We start from the raw sequence: 27,954 nt of genomic DNA, 5'->3' as shown, positions 1-27,954 counted from the left end.
TTGGTTTCTTGCCTCTGTTCTGTAGCTCAGTGGCTACGTAAGAACTCCCTGGGGAATCTTAACTTCTGGCCTCGCCCTGGGTCTCGGCGCCTTGCTCTCCTGGGCTTAGTGTCTGCCGGCAGCACGCGCTCACCTTTTGATGAGCGCTACAGATGTTACGAGTCTCGGAGCTCACTCAGTCCGAATGGGGCTGAATTGTTTGACAGGAGTGGACTTTGTTTTCTGCTGAAGGGCACCATGAGATAACAGCTGGGTTTATAGAGTTGACGTCTATGCTCCAGAATCACACGCTGCTTTAGAATATCTGGGCGTCAACCCTCCACTTTCTTTTAAATTTATTTTAAATTTATTTATTTTTGGCTGCATTGAATCTTCGTTGCTGCGCGCGGGCTTTCTCTAGTTGCAGCGAGCGGGGGCTGCTCTTCGTTGCCGTGCACGGGCTTCTTATTGCCATGGCTTCTCTTTTTGTGGAGCACAGGGTCTAGGCGCGCGGGCTCAGTAGTTGTGCCTCACGGACCTAGCTGCTCTGCGGCATGTGGAATATTCCCGGACCAGGGATCGAACCCGTGTCCCCCGCACCAGCAGGCAGATTCCCAACCACTGCGCCACCAGGGAAGTCCTAGCCCTCCTCCACTTTCACCTTCAGGCATCACCTGAATCTTTCAGTCTTTCAACCCATTCAGCAAGCAACTCCGAAGTACCTTCTAGGTGAGGGTTGGGGAAGCTGGGGAGGGACCCAGGGACACTAAGACAGGGTGACTCGCCCAAAGCAGCGCATCTGGGGAGGGTGCCTGTCAGACAGGCCACGCCTGCAAGGCTGGAGAGGCGTCCAGCCTCCATCCGTCTCCATCACTCCTTCTCCACCCGGTAAGCGTATTGGAGGGATCGGTGAGTAAGAGGTTGGCAGCGCCCCCATCGTTGCTGGCTTGGTCGTCTGAAGCCCAGCAGTCTATCCCGGCAGGAGCCCCCTCCCACAGCAGGGCTCTTCACGCTCTCCGGGTCAGCCCCTCCCCGCCCTGTCGGGGAAGGTTGTCATTTCTGAAACCTCATTCTCAGAGCTTCCTGTGAGTTTGCCGGTCCTCCTGCAGGATCAGGTGACCTCCTCTAGGTGGCGCGATGCCTCTCGTCTCAGGGTTTGGGCAGAGAGGCTGTGCTGGTGGACGGTTCGCTGGGTCCAGTGCACAAGCTGCTGACGCCGCTCCAGCCCTACCCCCTGTTCTCATTCCCTCACGTCATGCATTGCATCTGCATCATGACTGATCCTCCATGCTTGGTACTTGAGAACTTGAACTCCCCCTGAAGAGCGCTTGGGGTGGAGGTGCTGGAAGTCCAATGGGAATAGTATCGACCTAACATTCTGTGGCCGGAGGTCGTCACTCGGCTTCACTTGTTCCAATTCCCCCTCCCGGGATGTTGGGAGGACAGGTGGGCTGTGATACCGCGAGGGTGTGCTGATCCTTGTTGGGGTCACACGGCCAGGGCTGCTGTGTACTGAGTACCTTCTCTGCACACGTAACGTGCTCTGGGAAGTTCACAAGTGCTCTAGGGTCTCGCTGTTAGCTGGGACAACATTAGGATTCAGACCCCCGCCCTGAGCATGTGACCCTGAAGCCTCTGGTCCCTCCGCTGTCCTTCACTGCCTCAGAACGCACCTCCTTCTCATGGCTGGATCACCAGACATTGTCATTCAAGTTGGGAAAATACAAACTCCCAAACCAAAACGTTCACAGCCACTTGAGGGATAAAAATAGAATCTTGAGCATTTCTTCGCTGCACCTCAAGGACGCGTTGAAAGTTCAGCTCCCGTCTAGGGACGGGTTCGTGCTGAGTTTCCATTAACCCCAATTAACCCTTAACCCTTAGCGCCCAACAAGGACAGCCCTGTCAGCAGCAGGGCGTCCGTTTCCTTTGTCATTTGAAGGAACCTCCAGGACCAGTCCACAGAGCTCAGCCGTGCCCTCGGTGTGTGGCCACCTCTGAGTGAACTGGCTCCCTGGGGCCCCGTGTACTGGGTCGTCAGCCCCACGGGTCCCTGTGTGTTTAGGTAGATCAGGCAGCATAGCGCCATTCCCCCTTCCAAGACTTTTTGCTTCGTCACTAACAAGAGAAGCCGGAGTCCCCCCAGCGCCCTAGTACAAGGAGGCTCCAAGTGGATCTGCCGCTCTTTTATGTTGAAAGTCAGGAACTGACAGCTGAAGTGAGAGAAAGGTGCTGATGCCTGAGTTCTTGTCTCTGGGAAGCTCCATCTCACTACACCATGGGAGCCACAGACAAACCAAAAAGATGCTTATTTTTAGAGGGAAATAAGTAGGGAAGCAGGCAGTCCAAGGACTGGCCGTCCAGCCAGTTACCCCGCCAGGCAGGGCGTCACCTCCTTCAGCTCCAAGCCCTCTCTCGGCCCGGGAACGATGGGACACCACAGAAGCGTTGCCTTGGTGCTTTGAGGGCCACTGCTGGCTTCCCTGACCATCTGGCCTTTGTCCCCCCGGATCCTATCCCTTTGCTCACGCCAACGTCGGGGGCAGGGCTGGGAGGGACCCTCCCCTGTTGGGTCAGCAGTCGGCTGACTGTTCCGCTGCTCTTCTAGGATGTTTTCTCACTGTCACTTGTTAGGGGAGGTGATTGGTGTATCGCCCTTTGTCCCATGGAGTTGCCCAGAGGCTCTTAGGACGCTTGTCCTGTACGGTGGTCATCACTTTAGCACATCATTCTCTCCTGCTTCCCTTTCCTCGAAGAAGAGCGTGCCCTATATCTCCTCCCCCCACCCCTTTTTCGAGGGGAATGAGATGGACTTATGGGTGTTGTTGAATTTCTTCCAAGTTTAAGTTCTAATTAAAAACTATGGTCCCGGGCTTCCCTGGTGGCGCAGTGGTTGAGAGTGCGCCTGCCGATTCAGGGGACACAGGTTCGTGCCCCGGTCCGGGAGGATCCCACATGCCGTGGAGCGGCTGGGCCCGTGAGCCATGGCCGCTGAGCCTGCGCGTCCGGAGCCTGTGCTCCGCAACGGGAGAGGCCACAGCAGTGAGAGGCCCGCGTACCGCAAAAAAAAAAAAAAAAAAAAAAAGAACTGGTGGGTGGCCGGTGTACGGCTCTTGGGGAACCATGAATCCACTGTCTCCCAGAAGTAGGAGAGGGAAGAGCCGCTCCTCTGAAGACGTGTAGGTTCTTGACTTTAGGTTTCTTGTAAGACATCGCCCCTTCCTCAGTGGGCGTCCTGGGAGATACTGCTGACGGCGGGCAGCCGAGTACGCGAACTCATCTCAGACGGGCCTTTTCCTCCTCATCGGGGCTGCGTCTCACCCTCCCCTGGAGCCAGCTGCGTGCTCGGAGCGATGCCATTTCCATGCGCTCTTCCTAAATCAGAGCAGTTGATTTCACAACTGTTCTGGGAAGGGAGCTTTTTCCCTGACAAAGTGAACTGCTTTCCGGCGAGCGGGTGACTTCTGCATACCCACGTGCCGCTTGGTCTGCCAGCCCGGATGCTGCCCGTGACAGAGGGTACAAGGCGAGTCAGCAAGGCTGGGGTGGCCTCTTCCCACCCTGCAGGAGTAAACCTGCCTCTGTCAGGCACCTCCTCCACCAAGTTCAGTGCACGCTGTAAATGTTTACTCACTGAGCATCTCACGTGTGCCGAGAGAGGCAGAGCTCGCCATCATGGCGCTTACCCTCTGCTGGTGGCACAAGCAGCCCACGAACAAGGAGCGACACAGAACCTACAAGGATTACGTGATGTGGTACCGACCGCGCGTTCGGTGATTCAGTCAGGAGCCCCCAGGGAGGAATAAGACATTTGGAGAAACTTGCAGGGGAGACCGGCACTTGAGCAGGGCTTGAAAGGTGATAGGAATAAGGAAGGTAGAGAGGAAATTCTTTGCCAGCAGGAGGAATCACGAGGGTTAAGGCATGAGGGTGAGAATTAGCTTGATGTGGGGAAAGCAGGTGTCAGAGGGGAAGGCGGCCTCACACAGGATGCGGTGTGTGGATCACAGCGGTCGGGGCAGAGGGCCAGGAGACCCCCAGTCCCCTCTGCCACTTCCTTACCCTGTCACCCAACCTCTCCAGTCCCTCCGCCCCCTTGTCAGTAAAATGAGACATCGTCAGCTACCTGGTGACCTCACAGATGGCAGTGAGCGTGACGTGAAACCGTGCCTGTGTGAGCACTTTGTGAAGCTCGGGGGGTCTGCAGCCCTGGGCAGCGACCTCATCACGGGACCCCTTTGATGCGATGGGTGGTTAACAGGAGCGGCAGCTGGGAGGACAGGGCTGAGGCTGACGTGACAGATACACGAACAGAAGGCGGAGCCCAGAGACTTGGCACCCAGGTCCCCTGGCGTCTAATTTGGGATTCCCACCAAATTAACATTTTCGTTCTCTGGCCAGCTAAACTTGCAGAGAAGCTTGGGGGTGGGGAGACAGGCAGCAAGCTGCTTTACTACTTTGCCCCGGTTCTGACTCGCTCCCACTTTCTCATTTTGCACCATTGAGCAAAGGACGTAGCACATGGCCGATCCCGGGCTCATTTTGTGTGTGAAGCAAGATTGAGTTGCACTGGGGGTCTCTCCTCTCCGAGGGCAGTGGGCGCAGCTTAGCCTCCGCGCTTCTGAGCAAGGGACCCTGATTGAAAGGTGCTCTCCGAAGCAGCACAGCGTGTGTTCCTCTCTCCCGTCCCGTAGCTGCGGCTGTTTCCCAAGAGGAAGGCGGTGGCTCCAGTTGGAGACGAGCCTTGGGTTCCCCGAGGCCAGCCGGCTCGTGCGGGCCTGAGCGTCTGTACTTCGGGGTCTCAGCAAAGCCGCCGTCCTGTCCGGGGAACCTCCTGTCCCAGGCATCTCGGAGCGCAGCCCCCCTGGCCTTCCTCGCGTCTCTCAGACACTGACTCCTGCCTCTGCTGGACCGGGAGCTGGGAGTTAGGTTAGGACTGTCTTTATTCCCCTGTCGCTGGGTCTCATTTCTGGCAGAGGCTGGAGAAACGGGCTCATCCCTGCCCACCCCACCCTCCAGGCATGTGCCCGGTCAGCTCAGTCCCATGGGGGACACAGATGTGCAGGGAAACTCTGCCCACTCCAGTGAGGGGACTCAGGAGACAAGGGTGAAGGAGCAGACTTTTGAGTGGGACTCTGACCCGCAGAACTGGTGTGACGAGCTTGCCGAGCAAAGGCCCAGCAGCCGGAGGGGGCGGGCAAGTCGGGGACTCACGCCCGTAGGCTCTCGGGGTGGTGTCTCCAGAGACGAGGTTGAGAAAGGCAGCCGGCACCAGATCATGGGGCCACTGGACTTTGTCGTCTGAAGCGATGAGCCCTTCGCTCATCACAAGCGAAGTATGGTTGGGGCTGACAGTGGGGAGGCGGCCCTGACACCAGCTGGCTCGGGCCCGGGAGGGAGAGGACAGGGACAAAGGGGCCCGACAGCTCCCCAGTCCTGAACTGCCCGCAGCCCTCTGCCCACCTGATTCCTCTTACTTTATGTATTGTTACCCCTGTGTCCCCCCGCTCCCCGGCCCCTCCCGGGCTGGGTTAGGAGCCCTTGCTCCGTGTTCCCCGTGTCCCCTCCAGGACTACAAAGAACACGTCCCTGCGGTTTTAAGCCAGCAAGTTACAGCGGTCATGGGACATCAGCACAGAGTGAGGAAGGGGTCAGGGGTAGTTGGAAGTTTGGAGTGGGAGCAGGTGGACGTGGGTGGTGCCCTTAACCCGCCTGGGGATGTGGGCGGAGAGGCAGCACTGAGTTCTAGACTCCGTGTCAAGTTCACGGTGCCACCGGGACACTGTAAGAGCCGTGGCCAAGCGTTGCCGGCCGTGCCTGAGGACGTGAGCTGCGTCCTGTCCGTCAGGACCGGCAGGGTTGCCACAGGGCACATCTAAACTCAGCAGCCAGAAGAGAGAGGCACATGGGTGGCCCTGTTTGCACCCTCCCGGGTCTGTCTCAGAGTCCCAGTGACCAGTTTGAAGGTTTCATTAGAAACCAAAGAGTTGTTCTTTTTTTTTTTTTTTTTTTTTTTAAAGAAACACATTCGGGACTTCCCTGGTGGTGCAGTGGATAAGAATCCACCCACCAATGCAGGGGACACGGGTTTGAGCCCTGGTCCGGGAAGATCCCACATGTCGCGGAGCAACTAAGCCCGTGCGCCGCAACTACTGAGCCTGCGCTCTGGAGCCCGCGAGCCACAACTACTGAAGCCCACGCGCCTAGAGCCCGTGCTCCGCAACAAGAGAAGCCACTGCAGTGAGAAGCCCACACACCACAACGAAGAGTAGCCCCCGCTCACTGCAACTAGAGAAAGCCTGCGTGCAGCAACGAAGACCCAACGCAGCCAAAAATGAATCAATAAAATAAAATAAATAAATTTATAGAAAAGAAAGAAACACCCTCGGCTACAGCAGTCGGTGTCCCTACCTCCTGTCATGCGTCGGGCTCGCAGAGTCCTTGAACAGAGACCGAACTTGAACTGATCGATGGCGTTGGGGTGTTGGGAAAGTGCTGGGGAGCCAGGTGATTTATAATGTCATACAGGCTGGACAAGAAGACCCAGGAGGACAGGCCGTCTCTCGGCTTTTAATTTCTTCTTTTTGTAAAAGAAAAGGGAGAACAGAAGGTGCCAAGCCTGGCTGGTCAGCTGGACCGTCGGGCCACCAGGGCCATTTCGTCCCCCAGACCCCGCGTCCACACCACGGTGAGGCCAGACATGCCGCCGCCGGATCCTCTGTCCTTCGCCACCCTGGAGGCTGAGTCTGGCAGGAACTAATTTGCAGAGGACACCTGTTCCTTAACTAGCCCCAGCTTGAGCCGCGTCTCAGTCTGGGCTCCCTGCGCTGCGTGAGCTCTGACCCGCGCGAGGGCTGCCGTTAGGCTGTCGGCCCTGCGCCTCCCCGAGCCCTGTGTTCAGTCTGGGCTCCTGAGCGGAAGAAAAGAAAGCACTTCCCAGCCGCCGTCCAGCCACAGGTATCACAGCCTGTTGTCCGAATCTTCCAAAGGAGTCCTTCACCGCCAGTCCCCACCCTGAGGACAGACCTGCTGTCCCGGAGCTGGATCTGAAAGAGGGCAGCAGACCCTCGTTCTCAGCTCAACTCACGCTCCCCGGCCCTCGGTGGGCACCTTGCGTACGCTTCCGACTCTACCCTGGGCAGTGTGTCTGTGTGCTCAGTCCCTTTAGACGAGGGGTGCTCTCAGCGGGGTCCCATCCTACAGGGTCATATAAAACGGGGCCCCGTGCATAGTAGGATGTTGATGAACGTCTGCCGAGGAGGTGGATGAAGATGGATTCCCTCTTGGCGAGGAGGCCCCACGCAGCCCGCAGCAGCAGAATTCCCCACCTGCCTCTGCGGCTGGTTCTGTGATCTCCCTGGTTTTAAGCAACGGAACCTTCGAAAACCCAGTCTTGAGGCTTCCAAGGTCAGATCTGACCTCCCGCATAAGCCACCCACCAAGAAAACGTCCAGCACCCACAGCTGGAGCACCGTGTTTTCAGCAGGGGGCGTCGCAGGTCAGAGGTGAAAGTCCCCAACCTCTGGCCCGGCTGCCCCAGAGTCCAGTTTCTAGCAGGCCAGGGCCGTTTGGGAATGTTTGTGACAAGCGGCTTTGTACTTGTTCTTCCACATGACGTGTCCCTCTCCCATCCTTCAAAAGAGAAATTCATCAGTGGAAAGTTTCCCTTAAGTGGTAATTTTCCTAAATGACTTGCTGATGGTGCTGTATACAGACTAGCTCGGCCAAGGGCTTCTGATCCAGTACCTCACTGTGTCCTCGGGCCAGAGGGGCACTGGCGAGGGCTGCCCGGAGAGCCCCTTGCCTCTGCCTCCCCCATCACCCCCGCCCGAATGGAGACGCTGCTCCTTCCAGAGCAGAAGCAGGGCTGTCAGCCCCCAGGAGCAAGCTCCTTCCCGAAGTCTCCCAGCCCGGGCGCCTGCCAGGAGGCTCTGCCCACCCCAGCTAATTAGAACCTCTCCTTAAGCAGCGCTTTCGTCTCTCCTGTCATTCATTCTCACGGTGATAATGGACTGAGATGAGAGGTCACAGCCTCTCCCACATCCTGCCTTCCTTGCAGGCAGGGAGGGGAGAGACGGGCTCAGCCCACCTCGGGGGAGCCAGGGACTGGCCGCCAGGCCGAGCAGCCAGGAGGTATTCACCCGCATCACAGGGCCAGACCCAACTCCCCCAAAGCGGGCCCCGCTCCCCACTTTCGGGCCTCGCGCAGTCAGCCGCATCTCTGGTGAATGTCATTAGCAGTAACGTGATAAAATGGCACAGTGTAAATGTTAATAAGGTCTGATGCCTCTGCTGCTTCCGAGTGGCAGATCGGAAATGGTACCATCATCGTAACTCCAACCAGCAGCTTCTAATTCCTCTGCTCTCTGAGCAGACGATTTGGCGTGGAGGTCCTCGCCTTCCCTCAGTTCCCAGCCCCAGTGTCTACAGTGCCACGTCTACCCCCGTTTTCCTTTGCAAAGCGGGTTCAGATTTCCCACAGACCAATTCTCTAAGGCAAGGTTTGGATTCTCTTTTTTCCTCCTAAGTAAACGCTCGCTTTCCCCTGCTCTCCAGAGAGGAAGAGTAGTGAGGGGCCCAGTGCCAGCAGCTCCCATTCCTCTGGCCAGGCTCCCACCCCTACCCCTGTCCACTCCCAGCTCCCTGGAGTAGCCCCTGCTTTTCCTGGTCCGGGATGTTTCTCTGACGGGTTTGCCCTGGGAGCCACCGGCTGTGGTTCTCCAGGCTTTCCCTTCTCTCGAAGTCCAGGACGTTGCTGATGAACGACATCCTGATTCATCCTTTCCTCTGAACCCTCCAGGATGGTGTCCTTCCCACTGTGCCGTGTCATCAGGGCCCGTGCGTCCCCCCCACCCCGGTCCTTTCTTCCCAGTAAACCGAGAGGGTCCAGGGTGTGCTTGGTGTTTGTGTTGGAGCCTCATCTTCCTAACTCGCGCTCGCACCAGCTTAGTGCCGGGCCCTCGACCCTTCAGTCAGTGCTTGCTGAAGAGAAGCAGACGGGGCCATGTCCCTAGGATGTCACCTGGATTTGCCTAGAAAGTAGCCTCAGGGCAGTAAGTGAGGAATAGCAGAGAAGCACAGCTCTGAGTTTCCCTTGCACCCCTGGCCCTGGGAACTCGCCAGGTGATGCTGTCTGACCCCAGGGAGCCTCTGCCGTTCCAGGTGCACATCTGGGTTAGGACCGGCCCTGGGGTGGCCGGGGGCTGCGTGCACGGTGTGCCCTCCCCACACACACGATGTGCCATGTGCGCCCAGTCTCTGCGCCCGCTCACTCTTGTTTTCATCACCAGGCTGTCTTCACTCTCCTCCTCGGACCCTTCACCTTCTTTGACGTCCAGAAGACCAAGTACCTGCAGATCCTGACATCGCTGATGAGATGGATCGGTGAGTCTGAGCAACACCTCGGGTCTGACGCCCTTTCTCCCCTCCTGTCCTCAGCCACGTGGGCCACGGCCACATGAGCTCACAGCCGGGGCTGCAACGTGGCATGGGCTTCCGCGGGCCAGGAGGCGGCAGGTGCTCTGTGCCTTTTAACTGGTAGGGAAATCTAGTACCAAAAAAGAGAAGCCACTTCAAGGTCCCGTAATGCGAGCAGGGCGGGGCTCAGCCCTGGACTGCTGATTCCGAGGGTGCTGGGTCCGCCTGCAACCCACAGGTGGGCTCCGGGGCTCCTGGGGGCCTGGGTCAGGCTCAGCCCCCTTCAGGGCGGGGGAGCAGCCTGCTCTTTGCTCTCTTGGGCGCACCGTGCGGCACAGCCATAGAACCCCGTGGGCCGTGGCGGCCACCTCTGCGTCCCCGGCCACCAGGGCGGGAAGAGACACCCCATCTGTAGTACCTTCCAACTGTCTGACGCCCTGCTGAGCGAGAGCGCCACCATCCTCAGGGGAGCTTGGGGGCTTCTCCCCCATACCAGGTCTGCGGCCAGGAGCTTGGTCACCCCCGACACTGTCCTGCCAGCCACCCGGAAGGGCCGGGCTGCTGACCCACCTGGACCCGTGACCGGAGGGTGTGCAGTCGCTGCTCCCCCCCCACCGGCAGGCGCTCTGAGATCAGTTGCGCGCCTGCTTTGGTCTAAAAACAAAGATGCTGATGCTGTTGTGGCTGACGGGCCTGGCAGAGGGGGCCTGCCCGGCCTCCAGGACCCCCGCGGGGTGCTCCCCAGGATCCCCCCTGCCCATCAGCACAGAGGTTCCCAAGGAACCCGAGGTTGGGAGGCCCCGCTCCTGACCCTCTGGCCCGGCTCCCGTCGCTGCTGCACCCGCCCTGATCAGGACTCGGGGTGCACGTCGCTCCGTATTCCGTGCTGGCGCCCGGCACTGGATCGTGACGAGCTCAGGACAGTTTCTGATCCAGACGGTCTCCAGCAAGTCTGGCACCTTCAGGCCCCCGGCTCCCCCTTACTCCAGGGTTCCGAGATCCCAGCGTAAGGAGCCGCTGCATCCCAGGAGTCCTGGTGCACCTCCATTGGGAAGGTGCCAGGTCATCCAGCCCAGCCCCTCCCCTGCAGAGGCAGGCGCTGCAGCTCGAGGACGGCGCAGGCAGCCTCCAGCCCAGGAGCTCCCGAAGGGGGAAGGCCCCTGCTGCACCCTGAGGGGACGTCTGCCAGTGCCTTGTCTTGAGCCAGACTCGCCAGCCTGTAGCTTCTTCCCACTCTTGGTCCTTCCTGCAAGGAAATGAGAGCAGGACTGAGCCGTCCGGTGTGTGAGCTCTGGGGCCTCTGTAGCTCGATGAGCTGCCCTTCACCGTCCAGCTGAGACGAGGGAACACCTGGATGCGGCAGGCGTCCTTGTCGGCCCCACCCAGTTGGTCTGACCCTATAGGCTGCTCTTCCCAGATTTCATTCACAAGCTCCAAAGCCCTGGGTTAAACTAACATGACCACCTGGGGGAAAAACGCAAACTCCTTCCTTAGAACGTAAGGATCACGCTAGCTCCGGGGTAGGAAGCTGGAAGGGAGCCTCCGTGGGTACCAGGAGGGGTTGTGCCCAAAAATTGGGATCACAATTACTGGCCGTCCAATCTTCTCCTTGTAAGTCCACTTATAGGAAGTATTTGAAAGCCCTGGTGACCTCCAGAAGGAAAAGTTTTCTCTCGGTAAGCTGTATTTGGAGAAAACCATCTCCCTCCTCGCTCCCTGGCCCAACTCTGTTGCCCCAACTCCTCCGGTCCCTGAAGTCGGGTCCCCAAGTCCTGGAGGTCTGGCCCCTGCCCGGCTCGGGCTTGGCTGTCCTTGACCTGCCGCATCAGTGGTGGAAGGGGCTCGTTAAGCGCTGGTTCCGTCGTCGGGGGGACAGAGCAGGGCGCGGGGGGTGGAGGGGACGACCTGCTGTAGCTGACATGACGGATTCCCGGTCAGCCCACACGGGGAGCCGCCTGGATAATGACAGTTAATGGCTTCTCTAGCATCTGGGGCCCGTTTAGCACGAGGCATCTGGTGAGCGATGCATTTCTTAAAAGGGAGAAGGTTGTAAGAGGGAGTGGAGGAGGCTGACGGTAGATAGAGAGCGATTGTCTGGGCACAGGATGCCAGGTGCCCCCAGGCTCAGGTCAGACCCAGCTCCCACCCGCACGGGTGGCAACGAGCTCCCGTTGCTCGCTGGCCACAGGGTCCTCAGGCCCCTCGAGCGGCCCCTCCTGCTTCTGCGGTTGGAGTTCTCTTCCTCGTCCTCCAGAACCGGGCTCGCGGAGTGTCACCTGCGGCTCAGTTGCTTTAGAAATTCAGCTGCTCTTTCCCATGGCACAGGGCACACTGGCCTCCGGTGACCCCATCCTGCCTCTCCTCCCAGCCAGAGCCCCCCTCCCACAGGGCAGCAAGGGGACTGCAGGGGGACTCCTCTGGTCTCCCACCTGCCACTTCATGGGCCCTCGGTGGCAGCCCTTGCGGTGCGACAGGGCCAGGCGGCCGTGGCCTTGAGAGAGGGTGCCAGGTGGAGACCAGCCCGTGAAGGTCATCCGCGCTCGTGTCTTGGTGGTGACATGGCTGTCTCTGCAAGTCACTCGCCTCTTTTCTCCCTCTGATCCTTGAGATAATGAAGCGGCAGTAGCCTCTCTGCGAACCTTCTCCCCGTGGCGCCGCCGTGGGTGACAGCTGCAGTGGGTGACGGCACAGACCAGTCGTTTGTCTCCGTGAGGGGCTCAGGCCTCTGGGCTTGGGAAGTAGACCCGTCTCTGATACAAAGCCCTCTCAAGTGGAAGACGAATAGGCCAGTGAAGTCAACTCTCTAACATGTAGTTGAACCCGGGGTTCAGTTCCCAGCCTGGGGCGGTGGAGACACCTGGGCGTTTTCCTTTGTAGACCTGGTGGAAGGAGTTTCCCTGGTCCTGACCCCAGGCAGCAGGCGGCAGCAGGAGGGGGGGCAGGGAGTGGAGATTGTGGAATCCGGGGAGCCCCCAGGCAGCCCCGCTGTGGGAGGGAGCGCGCCCCGCCCACGGGACGTCCCAGGGGGGTGTTTCCTCTGGCCCCAGCTGACCCCAGGTGATTTTTCTAGAACTCCTCCAAAGGCAGTGAGCACCAAGGCCCCGTTAGCCCTCTCAAGTTTGCGCCAAGCTGTCAGTTTGCAATGAGCTCTCTTTTCATTTTGCTTCTGAACGGCAGCTGTGCGGTCGTGCCCCCCCACCGACCTCCCTCCTTCCCACGCACCCTGCCTCTTCCCGCCGCCCAGATTAGGGCCCAGACTGTCCAAGAGAGCCGAGCGGGGAGCTCAGGGTGGCAATAAGCTGGCTTGGGTTCTAGGAAGACAAAAGGGAAGAATGAGCACCAAAGGGACCGGAAAATCATAAATAAACGTGCTGAGCCGGCCGGAAACGTTCTTGTGCGTAATTAGGAATTTATTCTGCCATCTGTTGAAGTGAGGCTGGGGCAGACTTGCAGGGACCCCACCCCGAGCAGGGGCCCCCGGAGCTCCAGACAAACGGGGAAGCCTTTAAGCTGGTTCCTCCAGGGTGTTCACCATGCCCTCCGCCAGAAGCCCCTGGTGCTGCCAGGACGGGATCTAAAAGTTGGATGGCCGCTGGAAATAGCCGCTTGTCGGGAAAATGCCAGAACATGTCCGACACGCGCCAGCATCGATTCGTGTCTTTTGCTGCTCAGAGAAGTTCTGGGGAGACCAGGCTGCCGAGTCTGGGAGACCCGGTTTGCAAATGCCCCTGAATTTGTGTGGACGAGAGCGATCGGTCGCCGTCCCGGCAGGTGAAGCTTGTCCAGGCCTCAGCAGACTCCCTGACCTGCCCCCCGTGCCGTCCACTGGTTCCTGAACACTCAGCTCCAGGCCGGGTGCGCAGGTCGGCCGGTATCCGTCGCCGGTGTGCGCTGACGGGCCAGGCTCCCTGTCGGGCGGTGGCGAAGGCCAGAAGATGAATTGGGACTGTGTGAAAAGCACTATTGGCAGAGCGCTCAGCAGCGGGTCAGCATCCAGACGCCAGCCCCGTGCGCGTCCCTGCCATTGGCGTCTCCGGCCACTGCGTCCTGGGAGCGGCCTCAGAGCGAGCCTCCCTTGGGGCTGGCCCGGAGATCAGAGACGGGGCCCAAGCCACCCGCAGAAAGAGCTGTGTCGCTGGATGGTCCCCGGAGAGACCTTGAAGCATCGCCGGCTGCCTCCGTTTGTGTGTACCTGCCTCAGCACTGTGTGTACCTGGGGAACACCGGGCGGGGAGCCTCCCTGCCCCCACCAGCCTCCACCCCCATCGTCTTCAAGGAAGCCTGAGCCCAAGAGAAATGAGACGCAGGCCCACCTCACAGAGAGGCTGGGCTTCCTCCTGACTCCCAGCTCTCACTGTCAGCTGTAGGTCGACCAGGGACACTTAGGAGACGCCGACGACCGTGCTGTCCTTCATGTCCACAGGCCCAGCAGCGGTGGCACCAGAGCCTGGAGCCCTAAACCACGAAATGGGCCGCTGGGGACTGTTCTACCTGGGCCGCCCAGCAGGGGGCTCTCGGGCTGGAAGGGGCTGCGGCAGCACCATCACTTCACTCCCGTTGCCAGCCCCCCGCCCCCGCCCCCGCAGACGCCTCCCACTCGGGGACCTGAACAGCTGGCTCGGCTCGGGGCTCCCCATTTGGTGGTGTTAAAAAAACGATTCTTTCTAATAAAGGCAGCTCTGGCTCAGGGCAGCCCTCTTCGGTCTGGGTTGTCAGGGACCCGCAGGGCTGCCTTCCCTCCGATCGTGTATTCAGAGCACCACGCACGTTATTCCCACCTCTGTGCTCCCTTCAAAGTGGGTCAGGCGCCGTCCTCCCCGACTGTTGGTGGAGAAACTTGAGGTTGCCTCATGAATTGTCTTGGCCCCGCTCGCCCCACCTTCCCTGGCTGGTGCCCCAGATTTGTCTTCCAGACCGAGCCAGCAGGGAGAGGTGGGACCCGGTGGTGGTCGCCCGAGTGGCAGAAGGTCCCCAGGAGGAGACCATCACCTGGGAACATAAGGGCTCAGGTTTGACCTGCCCCCAGAATGATCTGTGGCCGTGTGGCCTCCTCCCCCGCAGATCTATGACTGATCTCAGCTGAGTGTCTCCTGGTGGGACTGCTCTGATCTCTCACCACCAGCAGCCAGGGGTCTTCTACGTCTGAGCCATCTGTTCCCCACATCCTGTTGGCTCAGCAAGCCAGCTCAGCGTTTGAATTCCTTCAGGGTCACTCACTGCTGTCCCCTCACTCTCAACTGGTGCTCCTCGGGGGGCCAGGAAGGACCCCCGCTCCCTAAGGATGGTAGCACATGGGCCCCCCTCTGACCTTCCAGCCAGCCTTTGTCCTGAGCCTTTGCTGCTGCCCTACCTACCCTATCTCTGGGCCACTGTCCAGGGCTCTCCTGGGCCATTAAGGGTCCGGCTTTCCCTCATTACACAGCCAGTGGAGGGAATCCAGGAAAACCTTTTTATGTACGTTTCATTTCAGTCTTATTTTATTCTTGGTTTTCTGAAAGTCCTCTCTGCAGACTCAAAGGTCAGTTGAAAGAAGAGGGACTGGAGGGTTCTGTCTTAAGGCTTTCAGGGTCGAGCGGACACCTAATCAAAGTCTGCTGAAGGGCCAGCCACGTGTCGCCAAGTGACCCCTTTCATTAGCGGCAGGACTGACCTGAGAGCTCCGCTGGGCCCCAAGCAGAGGCCGTGGCTCTCCCGGCCGCACCTCCCCTCTGAGTGGCTTCTGTTGTCAGCAGCTCTGCTCTGCGTGTGGCTGACATGTGTGCTGGCCCGGCCATCAGGCAGGGACTCCTGTTCCGCCAGGAGGTTAGCAGGCCAGCTGCCTGGACTCTGGCAAGGGAAGGGAGGGTGAGGCCCACGCGGGGCGAGGTGTCTGACGGACACTGATGGTTACAGTTTCGCCTCTGCTCGGAATCAGGCTGCACACAAGCCAGGGTGAACCCCAGGCAGGCAGCCAGGTCAGGCGGCCATATCGGTCTACAGAGCTAGTGTGGCCCAGGGCAACCCTGGAGCTCCGGGGTTTACATTCAGACCAGGGCAACCCAACGCCCCTGTCACGGTACTGCCTCTCCTCTTCCTCGCCTTCCTGTTTCCTCTCGGCATCCAGCCACTGCATAACAGCTGTCTTAGCTCAGGCTACTGTAAAATACCATGGGCTGGGTGGCTTAAACAGCAGAAATTTAATTTTTCAGCGCTGGGGGCTAGAAGCCCAAGATCAAGGTGCTGTCAGGGTTGGTTTCCGGTGAGGCCTCCCTCCCTGGCTTGTAGACGGCCGCCTTCTCACCGTGCCCTCACATGGCTTTTCCTCCGTGTGTGCAGAGAGAGAGCACGTACTCTGGTGTCTCTTTCTCTTCTTAAAAGCTCACTGCTTTTAAGAAGCAGTGTATCCCATCAGATTAGGGTCCGCCCTTACGACTTCATCTAACCTGTAATGCCTCTTCAGGGGCCCTGTCCCCAAATACAGTCACATTGAGGATTAGGGCTTCGACATACGAATCAGAAGAGGGGGACAGTGGCAAGAAGAAAGGGTTAAGAAAGGACTGAGCGGCCTTCAGGAAAGGTGACGGTGTGGAAGTTTTATATTTCCAGTCTCTGGGAAGGAGATTAGTCCACCAGCAGCCAGAGGGCCCTCGGGTGCGCTTTCCCAGCGATGACAAATGGAGCTGTGGCTCTGACAGCTTAAGAATGAGGAACCGAGAGCCTGCCGCCCCAGGCGCCGCTTGCCGTGCCTTGAGAGCGTGGAAAGTTGAAGGATGAAAAGGCCAGAACTCTTGATCTCGTACTTGAGACTTGATTGCTTCAGAGACTCAAATACGTGCCCTTTATCAACGACCTGCGCCTCCTGACACACTTGGAGGCGGGGAGGCTTTGCCCTGAGTCCTTCTGGAGTAGAATCTCAGTCCCGTAAGTTGATTATGTAAACATCCTTCTCTTCTGCCTCCATGATGATGATGATGACGACGATGGCAGCTACAGAGCTAGAATCCTCCAGAAACCACGGGGGTGACCCTGCCTGGGAAGGTAGTCCGATTGGCTTTAAATTCCCTCCCTTCGGTGGAAACCCAGGTGACTTTTTTTGCAAGGGTAGCAATCACAGAATGTCTCATCGACCTGACGTGAAATGCGACCCAGGGCCAAGATGCTTCTGGAGCCGAGTGCATCTGCACGGGGAGCTTCCCCGTCTCCCCAGAGGGAGCCCCTCCCAGCCAGAGATGGAGTGTGTCCTGTCTTCTCGGAGCATGAAAGGAGGCCCCACCCCGACCACAGCCTGTGCTTAGGTGGGAGGGTGATGACAGAGGAAGGATGGGTGAACGTGAGCACCAAAGAATCCGAACAGAATTCCTTTCCGGTCTCGCCCAGCCGCCTACAGAGAGCACGTGCCGACTCCCCCTAGATGACAGGTGGAGGGAACGGCTTAGCCCTGTGTGGCCTTCAGTGGAGGGAGAGGAGGTGTCTCTGATTCACAGAGCAGATATGAGCAGCCTGCCCGGGGTCCTCCTGACCCCCAAAGCCCCAAAGACTAGCTGACCCCTGGGCCAGAGACGCTCAGCAGGGAAGGGTCATGGCTGCGGCTCCACCCGGCTGGGGTCACGAGGATGACCCCAGTACCCTCCTTGGAGCAAAAGGAGAATTAGGGGAGAACTCGGTATTGACAAGTTTTCCTGCTTGCCCGGGCTTTCCGGGTGGGAAGTCAGGTTTTTGCGACAAGAAAAGGGACTGACGCGTTTCTGAGCGACTGCTGTGGGCCAGGCCCTGCCCCTGTTCTTTATTGTACCAGCTTATTCCATCCTCCCAGCACCCACGAGCATCCCCCTTTTTAAAGGTGACGGAACAGGGGCACTGAGAAGTTAAGTGACTGCCCCGGGATCACACAGTTCGGTGGCAGAATCAGGAGTTGAGCCCAGAGTAACTTGAGAACTTAAGCTTGTTTAGAAGAAGGGCAGCGGCCACCTCTCTCCGTCTCTCCTGCTCTTTCCAAGGCGTTAGCGCTTCACGAGGTGGGCTGCCACTCACGCCCCTGGCCTGTGGTCTTGTGGGCCTGCCCAATGGCTCTCTGTTCACAGTCGGTCCTGTTCTTTAAGGAATGGTTACACAGCCGCCTGCGCCCACTTCTAGGGCCGAGCAACTGCTTGGTCTTCAGTGGTTCTCAGCTCAGGCTGACGTTACCCTGTCGGTTCCTCCCAGCTCTCCTGAATCTCGGGAGGCCCTGGCCCAGCTCTGATGACCCAGCCTAAGGAGAGACACACGCATGCCCCAGCGCCTCTGAGGACAGTGCGGTGGTGAAGAGGGAAGCTGGTGCCGGATCCTCCCCCAGATCCAGCTCCCAGCCTGGAGCGCCAGTGCCCGAGCCGGGATGGGCACCCACGGCCATTCATTAGCATCACCCCTGGCATGTTGATCCCCTTCTTGGAGAAGAGAGCGCCGTCCTCCTGACAGCCGCCTTGACAGGTGGCCTCCACCTCGCACGTGTCAGAGCAGAGCCACCTACAGGGCTCCGAAAACAGCAAGGTGTCTGGGGTCAGCATCAGGGCCGGTCCAGAGCTCAGGGGGTCAGGCGGCTCCCCAGGAGGCAGGCCCCCTCGGGCGAGGCATGCTGCGGGGCTGGCTTGTGAGGAGGGCCCGGGGCTCCACTGGGAGGAGTCCGTCAGCTTCGCCGTTGGCTGTTAATCACAGCTTCACATATATGTGTGCTCCGGGGCCCTCAGGGATTAAGGATGAGGGATCTGGCCTTAGTGGACATGTGTCCCCCTCGCCCGTGACAGCTGTGTTCCTTCCAGTGCCTGCAGAGGACACAGCAGGGGTCAGGGCCGGGCACAGGCCACCGGGCAGAGCCCTCCTGTGTTCCAGAGAAGCTCTGTTCCAGCTCGAGCTCCCACCAGAATGTCCCTCTGACTCGATGACCCAGGACCACAGGCCACTTGCCCAGCCCCACCCAGCAGTGCCTTCCCTCTGTAGGGCAGGTCGCCCTGGTGGGCACAGCCCGGGGAACTGATAGCCTATTTTCCCTTTAGCTTTTTAAAGACTGGTCCAGTATCACACCTCGGGCCTAGGTTTCAAGTGTCTCGTGCAAATCAGGGCAGGTGACCGAGGGTTACAGTGAGGAGACCTGGGCCGAGGTTGGAGGCAGGGGGCAGAGAGCTTTCTGATTCCCAACAGGTCAGGTGTTTCCCTCACACACCGTCACGGAGCACACGGTCACAGTAAACCCATGTTGCCCCATCAAAATATAATGCGAGCCAACTGGGGACTTTTCAATTTTGTGGCGGTCACATCTGAACATTTAATTAATTTTAATAATATGCTTATCCAACCTAAGAGATCAAAAATACCTTTTCAACATGGAACCAATATGAGAAAATGATGAGTGAGCTAGGTTACCTTCCTTTTTCACGCTGAGTCTCTGAAATCCGGTGTGCGTTTTAGACTTCAGCAAGGCTCGTTTGGGGCCGGCCGCATTCAGGCACTCTGGAGCCTCACGTGGCTCATGGCTGCCCTGGTGGACAGCACAGCTGCACGTGCTGCTCTTTCAGAGCTCGAGGGTTTTACTGCCCCCTGCTAGGAGGGCCCTCAGAGGCACTCAGCATGCCCAGAGGTAGCCCATGCATAATTGCAAAGCCAGTCTTGGAGAAGGAGCGGAATGGTAAAACCAGTATGAGGGATCCCGTGTCCCGTCATCACAGTGTCAGCGTGACAGCCTAATGGGGGGCGCGGGGCAGGGGGCTCCTGGGAGAGCTCCGCCCTGCCCTCCTCCAGGCAGGGAGAGTCTTGGCCCGAGCTCCCCAACTCGCGTGATGCTCAGGCAGGTGGCCCGGCTCATGCCAGCCCCACACCGACCCCAGAATTCTGTAAGGAAGGCGGAGCTCTGCATAGCCTCACCGCCACTCCAAGTGCTTGGGAGAGCCCCACCACAGCCCAGAGGCCAAGGCAGAGGCCCGGAAGGAACTCTCCCCTCTCCAGTGCCAGCGCAACCCACCCAGGGCTGGGTTCCAGTGCACGAAGGCTGGAACTGGCTTCTGACCACTCCGATCTCTGCCTTAACCCACAGCCCCAAGACAGGCATACCGGGGTCACTGGTTGGACTCCCAGAGCCCCGGACCCAGACCCCAGACCCCTGCCCATCTCCACTTGGCCCCAAGAACGAGTCAGCTCCGACTCCTGTGAGGTCTGGGCCAGTTCACCTCTTTATGCAGCCGAGGCCCCAGGGTGGAGGGGGTCCGGGAGAGCAAAGGGAGGAACAGGAGAGGCCGAAGCAGTCCAGATTCGCGGTCGTCTGCCTTTTCACTCTCATCCCCTTATAAGTCTGGACCATCTTTACCCTTTGGCAGGAGTTCAGAGGGTGTCGGCTCAGCGGCCCAACTCTCTGCAGAGGAGAGAGGCTCTGAGGTCAGATAGACAGACGGCCGTGAGGCAAGACAGCTCCCAGCTGGGGCTCCTCATCTGACTCCAGCTCACAAAGAAGGGGGGAGGAGCAGGGGGCCTCCGTGGACAGCGGTGCTTCTCCTCTGACTGCGCAAAGGAACTCATGCATGACTCGTTAAATGTCGTGAGAATGCATCTTGACATAAAATATGACCTTGACCTCCATCCTTGAGGCTGCTGACGCCCCCAGGACAGAAAACTAGTAGTGACATGACCCCACTGACCTGCCACCATCCTGATACTGTCACCCCGGACGTGCCTGTGCTGGAGGGCCGTTCCTGGTGTAGATTTTCCTTTTAACCTGACCTCCTCAGAAAAGGAGGGGGAAAGATGTCTCCTCTAAGCAGTGCCCTCAGGGCTCAGGATTTGTACCGAGATTAGGACTTGCCTCCCCTCCTGTCTCTCTCCCTCCCTCCCAAGGCAGCGCATGTGGGGAGAGCGGAGAGCAGTTCCAGGTGGGTCGATATGCTGGGCGGAAGCGGTGAAGTCCCGGGGCCCCGACCCCCTGTCGCCACCCTCATTGGGCTGCTCCTTCCCTCCTGCGCTGCGAGGGGGACTGCAGACAGGTTCTTCCAAGTTAGCTCTGGCGCCCGGTTCCCCTGTGACCCCCAGGTCTTCTTCCCTGGGCTTGGACGTCCCGAGACAGGGATCTCCCCATCTGCCCCCCTGCCCCTCCGCAGCTCATGTGGCTGTTAGGCAGTTCTTTCTGTGGTAGTAATTTGTGTCCTGTAAGTTCCACCCGGTGGCCCCCTGGACTGGGTTTTACTGCCTGCAGGACCGTAACTGCTGGCTCAGAGCGCCATCCCCAGATGCCCAGAATAGTGTCTGCACGGTGGGCTCAGTACATCCTTGCTGAATGAACGAATGAACGAATGAATGAGTGGTCCTGGTGAGCCCCTTGAGCCACACAAAACAAGCGCAGCTGTTCTTACGTGGGCTCTTACCACAGATATTAAAAAAGAGGTCTCCTGATCCCCCACGTCACCTGGCAGCTGCATCTTCCGAGGCCGTCAGCCACTCCTCGTGTGACATGTGTTGGGCCCTCCCCTCTCCCCCCACAGCATCCTCCCCGGCAGCTCGCTGCACCTCCTCACCCCTTGGAGCATGACTCCTGTGCAGGATGCGGGTGGATGCGGACTGCTACCCTGTCCGTCACGTGGGCTCCCTGAGCACAGCCCGTGAGGCTCAGCGAGAAGCTCAGCCCGCCCTGCCCTCGGGGAACTGTAAGGCCTGCTTACCCAGACGGCAGGACCGCTCGCGCCCTGTCCCCCTCTCCCAAGCGGCCACCCCCGCCTCCCACACGGCCGCGACCAGGTGGCGCGAGCTGCCAGTGGCCGCGCCCGAGCCCTGGGCATCCTGTGTGCACTGAGAGCCCTGCTCTCCGCCGAACTTCCTGGCCGCGTTTGTCGCTCACAACCTGTCATCCTCATTTCGTCTTGATTTATCATCAGACCTAATGAGTTTTTGGAGCAGCTACCTCCCGGGGACGGGACGATCAATCTAGGAGATGGCTGTTGAACTCTGCTTCCCCGGCAATGCGTGGAGGGAAGGGCCGGGAGCAGAGGACTGTGGTCCAGAGGGTAGGGCCGGGCGGCCCTTGTGCCAGGACCCCTCCCTCAAGGTCAGAGCTGCCGGTCAGGGCTGGCCAGACAGCTCGCCTTGAAGTCAGCGAGCCAGTTTCTGCCTGCGTTTCTTACAGCCTCTTGGAGATGTAGGGCTGAGGAGATGAGTAGAGAAGCATCAGCTCAGCCAGCATCCCAGCTGCAGGCAGCAGTGATGAGCTCATGTCCCAACAGCCGACTTCTCCCTGCCTCCTCCACGCCCACCAGACCCAGGGCCCCGCGGCCGAGCAACAGACAGGATTTCCCCACTTGCCTCTTTGCCAGTCCGCGCTGGCCTCGGCCTGGGCCAGGAGTAGCGCCGGGTCACCGGGGGACGCTCCGCTAGTGGCACGACAGGATTGAGCTCTTGTCTTACAGCAGCTGCCCCCTTTGCCCCGGCCCTGGTGGCCCAGCTCTGCTGGCGGAGGTGTCAGCTGCAGCCTCGTGAACAGCTAATCGGCAGGCGGCCCACCCGCTCAGCTCTGCTTCGTAACCCTTTCCGGCCCAAGACAGACTGCCTGGCACACGGGGGACTCCGCCTCCACCCCGTCCACCGTCTCCCCTGGGTGCTGCCCTCACACCCTGCCCCAGTGCACTTCCTGGGTGCGGGTCTGCCACACAGATCTCTGGCCCGCACACCCCTCCTGCACCCACCCTGAGAAGTGTGACAAGCCAGACTGCCGGGGTCCTGAGTGTCCCCGAGGAAACAGGGAGGCCCTCACGGGGTGTCCTGTCCCAGGCCCGAGAGGGTTCAGCCAGAGGCAGCTCCTCTGGGAGGGACTGGGTCACCACTTGCCCCTTGGCTGACCACAGCTGGCGGGATTTGTGACACCCCTCAGTCGTGGGGCCCTCGGAATCAGCAGCGGCAGGGCCGGAGTCGGATGAGAGCATCAGAAACAAATCATCGTCTTTATTGGCAATTTTCACAGGCCTGTTCCCTGGCTCCCCTCCCCCGATCCTGTCCCCAGCAGTGTCAGCAGCTCTGATGAAAAGTAACAGATGACATTTCCGTTGAGCCCACTTCCGAGTGTCATTATGGGAAAACATTGGTCTGGCTTCCCGTGAATCCTGGAAGAAAGGCCTCTTCCTTCCAGGGAGCGGGGAGGGCATGACGTGGCCCGAGGGGACAGTGGGGAGACCCCCAGCCTCCCACTCGGGAGGAGCCCTGAGCTTCCCGTGGGCTGGCAGGCAGTCTCTTCAGCCACTGTTCCTTCACGCTCGCCTGCGTCACTCCCCGAGAAATGTCAGGTGTCATCGTGGGCTTTACCTGAGCGATGGGGGCCCGGGCTGGAGGGGCTGTCAGGTCTGGTCTGAACAGAGACAGCAGCGGTTTATGGACTCCAACACTGGAGACAGGGACACCGGTGGTCCCTGCGTGTGCCGAGTGGCTAAGGGTGGCAGTTCTGGGAGATCTGGATAACAGATGCAAGAAGCCAGAGACTCAGAGAGAGGCTGCTGGATCTGGAAGTATGTCTGTCTGCTGGGAGCAGCGGCTGGGAAGCCCGGCTCTGGGCATGAGACCCACAGGAGGGCCGCTGTAAGAGGTGCAGCTGGCCTGGAGCTCTCTTTGCTCTGAACAGATAGGTCGTGGGTCCCCTACCGCTTCTGCAGCAAAGCCAGGTCAGAGTTACTCCCTGTACTTCTGTGCCTCCTACCTGTGCCACCAGGCCCAGGAGAACAGAGCCACATGCCCTTGGCCTCCAGCCTTGGACTCAGCTCCCACGATCCTTGAGCTTTGGTGCCATTTCTTCCCTCGAGTGAGCCCAGGTACCTTCCTTCCCGGTGTTGGCCCCTGGGTGCCCGCCTCCGCTCAGGGCTGCCCGCACTCTTCACTGCCGCCCCTTAGCTGTCCCTGGCAGATGCCCTGGCCCAGGAGGACACCTCCTCCCAAGTGCTCCGTGCCTCCACCCCTGCTCCTCAGACACACATTCTTGAAACCAAAGGAGAGTCAGGAAGCTGGCAGGAAGCCCCCCAACCCCCAGACCCCTGGGGCCGGGAAGGGAGCCGGGAAGCGCCTGGCCAGGAGCCTGCGCTCCTCTGAGAAGACAGCAGGGGGCTCTGCTGCCGATCTCCCCGCGCAGCCCCCGTCATGCCCGGCCCTCACCCCCAGACACCTTCCCTCACCTGCTGGCGTGGGGTGTGCACGGCATGTCCCCAGCAGCAGCGGCCACTGCTGACCTGCCCCAGAGTGTGACCCTCACGGCCACAGGAATTTAACCCTTAGAACCCATCCACAGACGCTAGCAGAACCCGCAGGTTCTCTCTCATGGGGCTCGGGTCCCTCGGCAGGCGCCCCCAGACCAGAGGCTGGCCCAGGTAGGGCTGCCCCTCCTTCCCTGGCTCACTCCCGTCCTGTTTCCAGCTTTCGCCATCATGATCGTGCTGGCCCTGGTGCGCATCGCGCATGGGCGTGGGGAGGGGCGCCCGCCGCTGGCCGACTTCTCCGGCGTCCGGAACCTGTTCGGCGTGTGCATCTACTCCTTCATGAGCCAGCACTCCCTGCCGTCCCTCATCACCCCCATCTCCTCCAAGCGCCACCTCACACGCCTGGTCTTCCTGGACTACGTGCTGATCCTGGCTTTCTACGGCCTCCTCTCCTTCACCGCCATCTTCTGCTTCCGCGGTGACAGCCTCCTGGACATGTACACCCTCAACTTTGCGCGCTGCGACGTCGTGAGCCTGGCCGCCGTGCGCTTCTTCCTGGGCCTCTTCCCCGTCTTCACCATCAGCACCAACTTCCCCATCATCGCCGTGACCCTGCGCAACAACTGGAAGACGCTTTTCCACCGAGAGGGGGGCACATACCCCTGGGTGGTGGACCACGTGGTGTTCCCCACCATCACCCTGCTGCCCCCTGTGCTGGTGGCCTTCTGCACACACGACCTGGAGTCCCTGGTGGGCATCACGGGGGCCTACGCGGGCACGGGCATCCAGTACGTCATCCCCGCCTTCTTGGTGTACCTCTGCCGCAAGGACACCCAGCTGGCCTTCGGCTACGGGACCGTCAACAAGCACGGGTCCCCTTTCCGCCGCACCTTCTGGGTGGGCTTTGTGCTGCTCTGGGCTTTCTCCTGCTTCTTCTTTGTCACCGCCAACATCGTCCTCAGCGAGACTAAGCTCTGATGGCAGGACAAGTCTGGTGACGAGAGGGGTGGGGCCCCCCCGCCCTCCCCGCTGGCAGAGCCAAGGGCTAGTTGCCTCCCAGGTGTCCGTGGGGCAGGCAAGGCCCGGGCTCTTGGAGGGTACCCTCCACGCCTCCAGCTGGGGGGCTCCCCCACCCAGGATTCCGCACAGTCTGCACCTCGCCTCACTTGCCGGGGTCACCCTCCTCCAGGTCCTCCTGCTGGGGCTGCCCCCAGCCAGCCGAGTCCCACAACCGGGCACACGGCTGCTCCTAGATTCTAGGACTGGTTACTGGGATCGAGCCCTCTGCTTTCACACACTCCACCACCAGGGCGGGCTCTTCCCCCGGAAGGGTGGAGACGCAGTGCTGGCACTGCCACTATTTATGCCAGACACGTGTCCCCCCACCCCTTACCCCGCTCTCCCAGTCCCTCCCGCATCCTTGTCTGGGAATCTCCATTAGGGCAAACCCAGGCCCTACCCCTCCTCTCCACTGGGCCTGGCAGCGCTCACCTTCCCACCGGGCCTGGAGGTGCCGAGTGCCTCTCCTAGGGGAGTGCCTGGCCAGCTGACAACAAGGACCATAAGTGCTACTTGGCACCAGGGTCCCCAGAACAGAGCTGGGAAGGCCCTGCTGTGGGCGCCAGCTCCTGTCCTGGGCTTCGGAGCCCATGATGACTCCGGAGCAGCGGGTGGGAGCAGCCTTTCCGCACGGGCACAGCAGCCTACGCACGGGGTTTAAAGCCCAGAGCTCTCGACCCCTGAAAGGGAGCCTCGGGCTTCCTGCGGGGGGCGCGGGGGGGAGCAGCCTACAAGGGCCACCAGAGGGGAGCTACCCCCAGCTGTCACCACAGTGGCCTGGGAGCACCCCGGGCATGGAGCCCGTGGTTCCCACCCTGTGAGAGAGGTCGGGCCTGCCCCCCCGCCCCAGCACATGGAGCAGAACCTCTTACCTTACAGAAAAAACCCTTAGAACCCATACACAGACTCTAGCAAAACCCTAACCATCTATATTTCAGTCTGAATAAAGCGCAGCTGCGGGAGCGCCCGGCCCTGCCCCCGCTCCAACACTAACGGCGGCTCCCTTTGGAGCCGAGCTGTGCGTGCTCAGCGTCCACGCTCTCCATGTCCCTTGGGCGCTGTGGGGTGAGACGGGGCCCCGGCCACCATTCCCATGGAAGGAGAGCCAGGTTCCCGGGCACGTCACCAGCTCCACGTGCTCCCCTCCCCCCCAACAATCGTGCATGCACCTGCTGGGCCAGCCTTCCTCGGAGACACATGGGACCCTAAAGAACTCTGCATTTTCAATGTGCCTTCTCCTGCGTCAGGGCCTGGGGGCTCCTCCTGCCCCTCCCTCGTGTGGCCCCGGCCCTGGGCCTAAGCCCACTTGTCCTGGAGCCCACAGCAGCTGGGCCAGGAGCAGCCTCTGGGGTGGGGTCTCGGCCCTTCCCCCTCCCTCCGCTGATTTCAGTGCCTTGCTCCGCTCTCCAGGGAACCCCTTGCAGCCTCCCCCCTGCATCTCACCGTCACTGAACTTTGGACAGAGCGAGGACGCCAGGTCTCCTGGGGCCCACGGTGGTCTCAGGGCAGGGGGACATGGGATTTGCAAGAACACGGGGAGTCCGCAGGCAGCCCCAGCCCTCCCCTATGGCCCCCTGGCAGCCCCGGCCTGTGAGAGTCCCGTGTCATAATCGGCCAAGATCTGCTGTCTCTCTTTTGCCGCACATCTTCAGTTCTCACAGCTCATCCGGCGTATTGTTATTTTTCCACCCTCGTGAAAGAAGGACGCCTCTTCCGCATTTGCCATCGTGGCTGCTTCCCAGGAGGCCTTGCGGGGTGGGCGGGGCTGGGGGGGCCTCCACGAGGCTCCGCCCCCCGTGGCACGGATCCCCGTGGCACGGACCCCCGCCCGAAGCTGCCGGAATGTTTGCTGAAAATTAAAACATCTGTACTTACCCTTCTGTAATTACATTCCCTCTTGCTTAAGGACAAAGCAAATTAAATCATCCCGCCGCCTCAGGTTCCAATCCAAATTTTGGACAGAAATTTACTAGCATGGTAAAGCCAGTTTGATTTATGGGGCAGTCTGGAGGCACACAGCAGTGGAGCCGGATGGCTGCATTCCCCTCCACCTCCGAGCTGGGCAACCACAGTCCTGGAAGGAATTGGCCGGAGGTGACCACGTCACTGGGTTCCTTTGCTCCTTGGTGTTTGCCTGCTGTCTGTCGTGCTAGAGGTCAGATGGGGTCAGCTTCCTCTCTACTGCTGATGGCCTGAGGAGGGGGCGCGGGGACCCTGACAGCTAGACGTTCCCAGGTGAGGCTTGTTCACCTTGCCCATGCAGCACATTCGCCTGTGAGTTTTTACATCAGCTTGCGGAGGTGGGCCAGTTGGGTCATGGTTTCCGTTCTACCGATGGGCCCTGTGGTCTATGGTGGGGAAGCCAGAAGAGGATGCCAGCCCAACCTGGCCCAGTTACAAGTGTTGCTGTGGAGGAGAACATAAACTCAGCAGGCTCCACCCGACGCCATTCACCCGCACTGACCCAGACTGGCCCCGAGGGCAGGCCAGTTCAAGGTGGGAGGCAGCCTTCTCTGTCTCGTTCCCTGCCGAGGCACTGGAGCCTCGTGCCATCGCGCCAGCGGCTCCTGGCTGTTCCCTCACCTGAGGCCAGAGAGATGACTGCGGGCTTATGGATGGGACAGATGGCGGGTGACAGGCCAGGAGGCACTGCCGAGTGGTGGGAGGTGGGCAGCGGGCACCTCGCCAGGCCCTCAGACACACACCTGTTCCCGCCAGATGGGGGCCAGGAGCGGCCTCAGCAATGGGAAGAGGCTAGATTCAGAGTGGGGGTAGGGCAGGGGCTGCCCCTACCTCATGGGGAACCAGCCCAGGGGAAGAGCCTGGTTGTGTGTGACACTGAGCCAGCGAAGGCTGAGGCCATGCCTGTCTAGGGACCGGATCCCTGATCAGGGCTGACACCCGGCTCTTGCGCAACCAGCATCCAGAGCTGCAGGAGGGAGCTTCACGATCCCTTCTCCCCGGGGCCTGGGGCTCACGGTGTCGATTGGAGAAAGGGGAAAGTGACATCTACTAGTGCCTGGTGCATGCGGGCACAGTGCTGGGCACTTTCCACGTGGACCTTGGTGGCATAACTCGCGGGTTAAGAGCGTAGACCGAGAAGTCGGACTTGCCACTTGCAGGCAGCAAACCCCGTGCTCTCTCCTCCTGTCCTTTGTAACATGGGGAGGATAGCACCTGCATCACTGACCTGTATGGGGCTAAAGTCCTGAGTACCTGACACAGAAGTGTTCAATAAAGCTCTTAGGTACTGATGCCCAGCTCCCTTGTCCCTTGCCAGCCATACTGCACGTGTACCACATACCTCTAGACTGGTTGAAGACCCCTGGTTTGGGTC

At 60.0% G+C, this 27,954-nt stretch overlaps 1 protein-coding gene across 2 annotated transcripts in view; it reads left to right on the top strand.

The window, feature by feature from the left end:
• The window catches only part of TMEM104 (transmembrane protein 104), a 57,984-nt gene extending 31,291 nt beyond the window's left edge, over window positions 1–26,693 (top strand). For both annotated transcript variants that reach the window (XM_079905329.1, XM_079905328.1), the window contains exons 9-10: window positions 9,270–9,363; window positions 23,776–26,693. In XM_079905329.1, coding sequence (XP_079761455.1) covers window positions 9,270–9,363; window positions 23,776–24,536 — 855 coding nt within the window. In that variant the 3' untranslated portion in view covers window positions 24,537–26,693. The remainder of the gene's footprint in view (window positions 1–9,269; window positions 9,364–23,775) is intronic.
• Window positions 26,694–27,954: the final 1,261 nt, after the last annotated feature.

Source organism: Stenella coeruleoalba (genome assembly GCF_951394435.1).
Source record: "Stenella coeruleoalba genome assembly, chromosome: 19".
NCBI lineage: Eukaryota > Metazoa > Chordata > Mammalia > Artiodactyla > Delphinidae > Stenella > Stenella coeruleoalba.
This window is presented reverse-complemented; position numbering and strand designations above follow the sequence as displayed.